The sequence below is a fragment of the Monopterus albus genome, unplaced genomic scaffold, assembly GCF_001952655.1.
Source record: "Monopterus albus unplaced genomic scaffold, M_albus_1.0 scaffold92.1, whole genome shotgun sequence".
Lineage (NCBI taxonomy): Eukaryota > Metazoa > Chordata > Actinopteri > Synbranchiformes > Synbranchidae > Monopterus > Monopterus albus.
This window is the reverse complement of record NW_018127972.1, coordinates 1,255,697-1,257,174: the sequence shown is the minus strand read 5'-3', so window position 1 is coordinate 1,257,174 and position 1,478 is coordinate 1,255,697. Positions and strand designations below refer to the sequence as shown.

The 1,478-nt window shown below is 43.6% G+C and overlaps 1 protein-coding gene across 5 annotated transcripts in view; it reads right to left on the bottom strand.

Moving 5' to 3' along the window:
* Positions 1-1,478, bottom strand: part of ap2a1 (adaptor related protein complex 2 subunit alpha 1) — a 37,647-nt gene that overhangs the window by 19,038 nt on the left and 17,131 nt on the right. For all 5 annotated transcript variants that reach the window (XM_020608196.1, XM_020608197.1, XM_020608198.1 and 2 more), the window contains 3 exons: positions 733-830; positions 422-653; positions 22-210 (listed from right to left, as the gene is read on the bottom strand). In XM_020608196.1, the coding sequence (XP_020463852.1) occupies positions 22-210; positions 422-653; positions 733-830 (519 nt within the window). The remainder of the gene's footprint in view (positions 1-21; positions 211-421; positions 654-732; positions 831-1,478) is intronic.

Below are 1,478 nucleotides of genomic sequence, written 5' to 3'. Positions count from 1 at the left end.
CCCCCCGCAGATTTTTCTTACAGTGTTGGAGGCAGCCATGGCTGCTGTGTCTGGCCCCCGGTCACCCCCTCCATTCAACTCCCCGCCCTCCCTTTTGCTGTCTTCCAGCTCTGTCACAGACACAGCACCGGGGCCCTTCTTCTTCTTCAGTTTAGCCAGAATTGATGACTCCCTCTCTGGGAAGGGAGGCATCTCTTCCAAAACAGTGGCCTAAGGGAACAGAGATAATTGTGCTATGGATATGGACTGAAAATGTTGCCAACAATAAAAAAACAAAACAAAAACATTTAAAGCTAGAACAAGACTACAAGCCTCCAGACTGACTGTTTTTGGAGACAGTGCAACAAATTAGTAATAACAATGTAAACAAATGTTACTGTAGGACTGAGTTGAGTTTGGTCAAACAGGGCTCAGAACTAACCAGGACATCGGTGCTAGCGATGGAAGAAAGCTTCAGATACTCGACAGCTCGCTGCTGCAGCTCCACATCTGAGTTGCGGATCTGGCTATCACAGCGCAGCACCTCTTGGATGGTGGCCTTGGTCTCTGGAAACAGATTGATGAACTTGATGTAGGCTGACAGTAGCAGGGCACGAGTCGGCACGGAGCACAGATGGAACTTTGAGTGCAGAAGGTTGAACTGGACCAGGGGGCTAGAGGCGAGAAAAGTAAAGTTACTATAAACTATTTCAAAGGTCAACTTGGTGTCTTGCCAGCCTAAATCCAACATACCTGGAGCGTGGGTCACCAGCAATTAGGTTACCAAACTCTCCCAAAATATAGCCTCCAACTTTCACCATATTCTCATGGCACGCTGGGGCCTGCAAGGCCTGAAACACACAATGATTCAAGTTACTGTTTTCCAATTGCAACAGAGCTGAAGACACATTTAATCTCACATTATTTTCAAAGAAATGCCTGAGGTTAATATACACCACGATGAGCAGCAATCCTTCAGTCTGAGACAAGACAGGACTTTAATGCACAACACAACTGATTAATATGCCCTGCTGAAATGTTTCCAGGGCCTCTGAGTGCAGGGCATCAGTTTAATTGAGACCAAAATTTTTTAAGACACAACTGCCTCTTTTCAAAGGTCATACTGAGTGTGACTGCAAAATGAAAGGGTGTTAAAGATTAACAACATCCTCACATCCTGCTTGAAGCCCCCCCGATATTGTTACTCTACTATTGAATGTACTGACAGCTATTACTAAATTATTTTTATAAAGAAATTTTAAAAACCTGATAATTATTATGCAAAGTCTGAAGTTTTCCCACGTACTGCCCTCATCATCATCAACTTTATTTATATAGCACATTTAACACAGCCGAAGCTGACCAAAGTGCTTAACACAATATCCACAACACCCCTTAAACAACATAAACGAACAGCAAAACAAAAACATCATACTTAAAACAACCCCCCCATCATAAATCACAAGCTCAACAAGACACAGGATCATACTGGTTCGAAC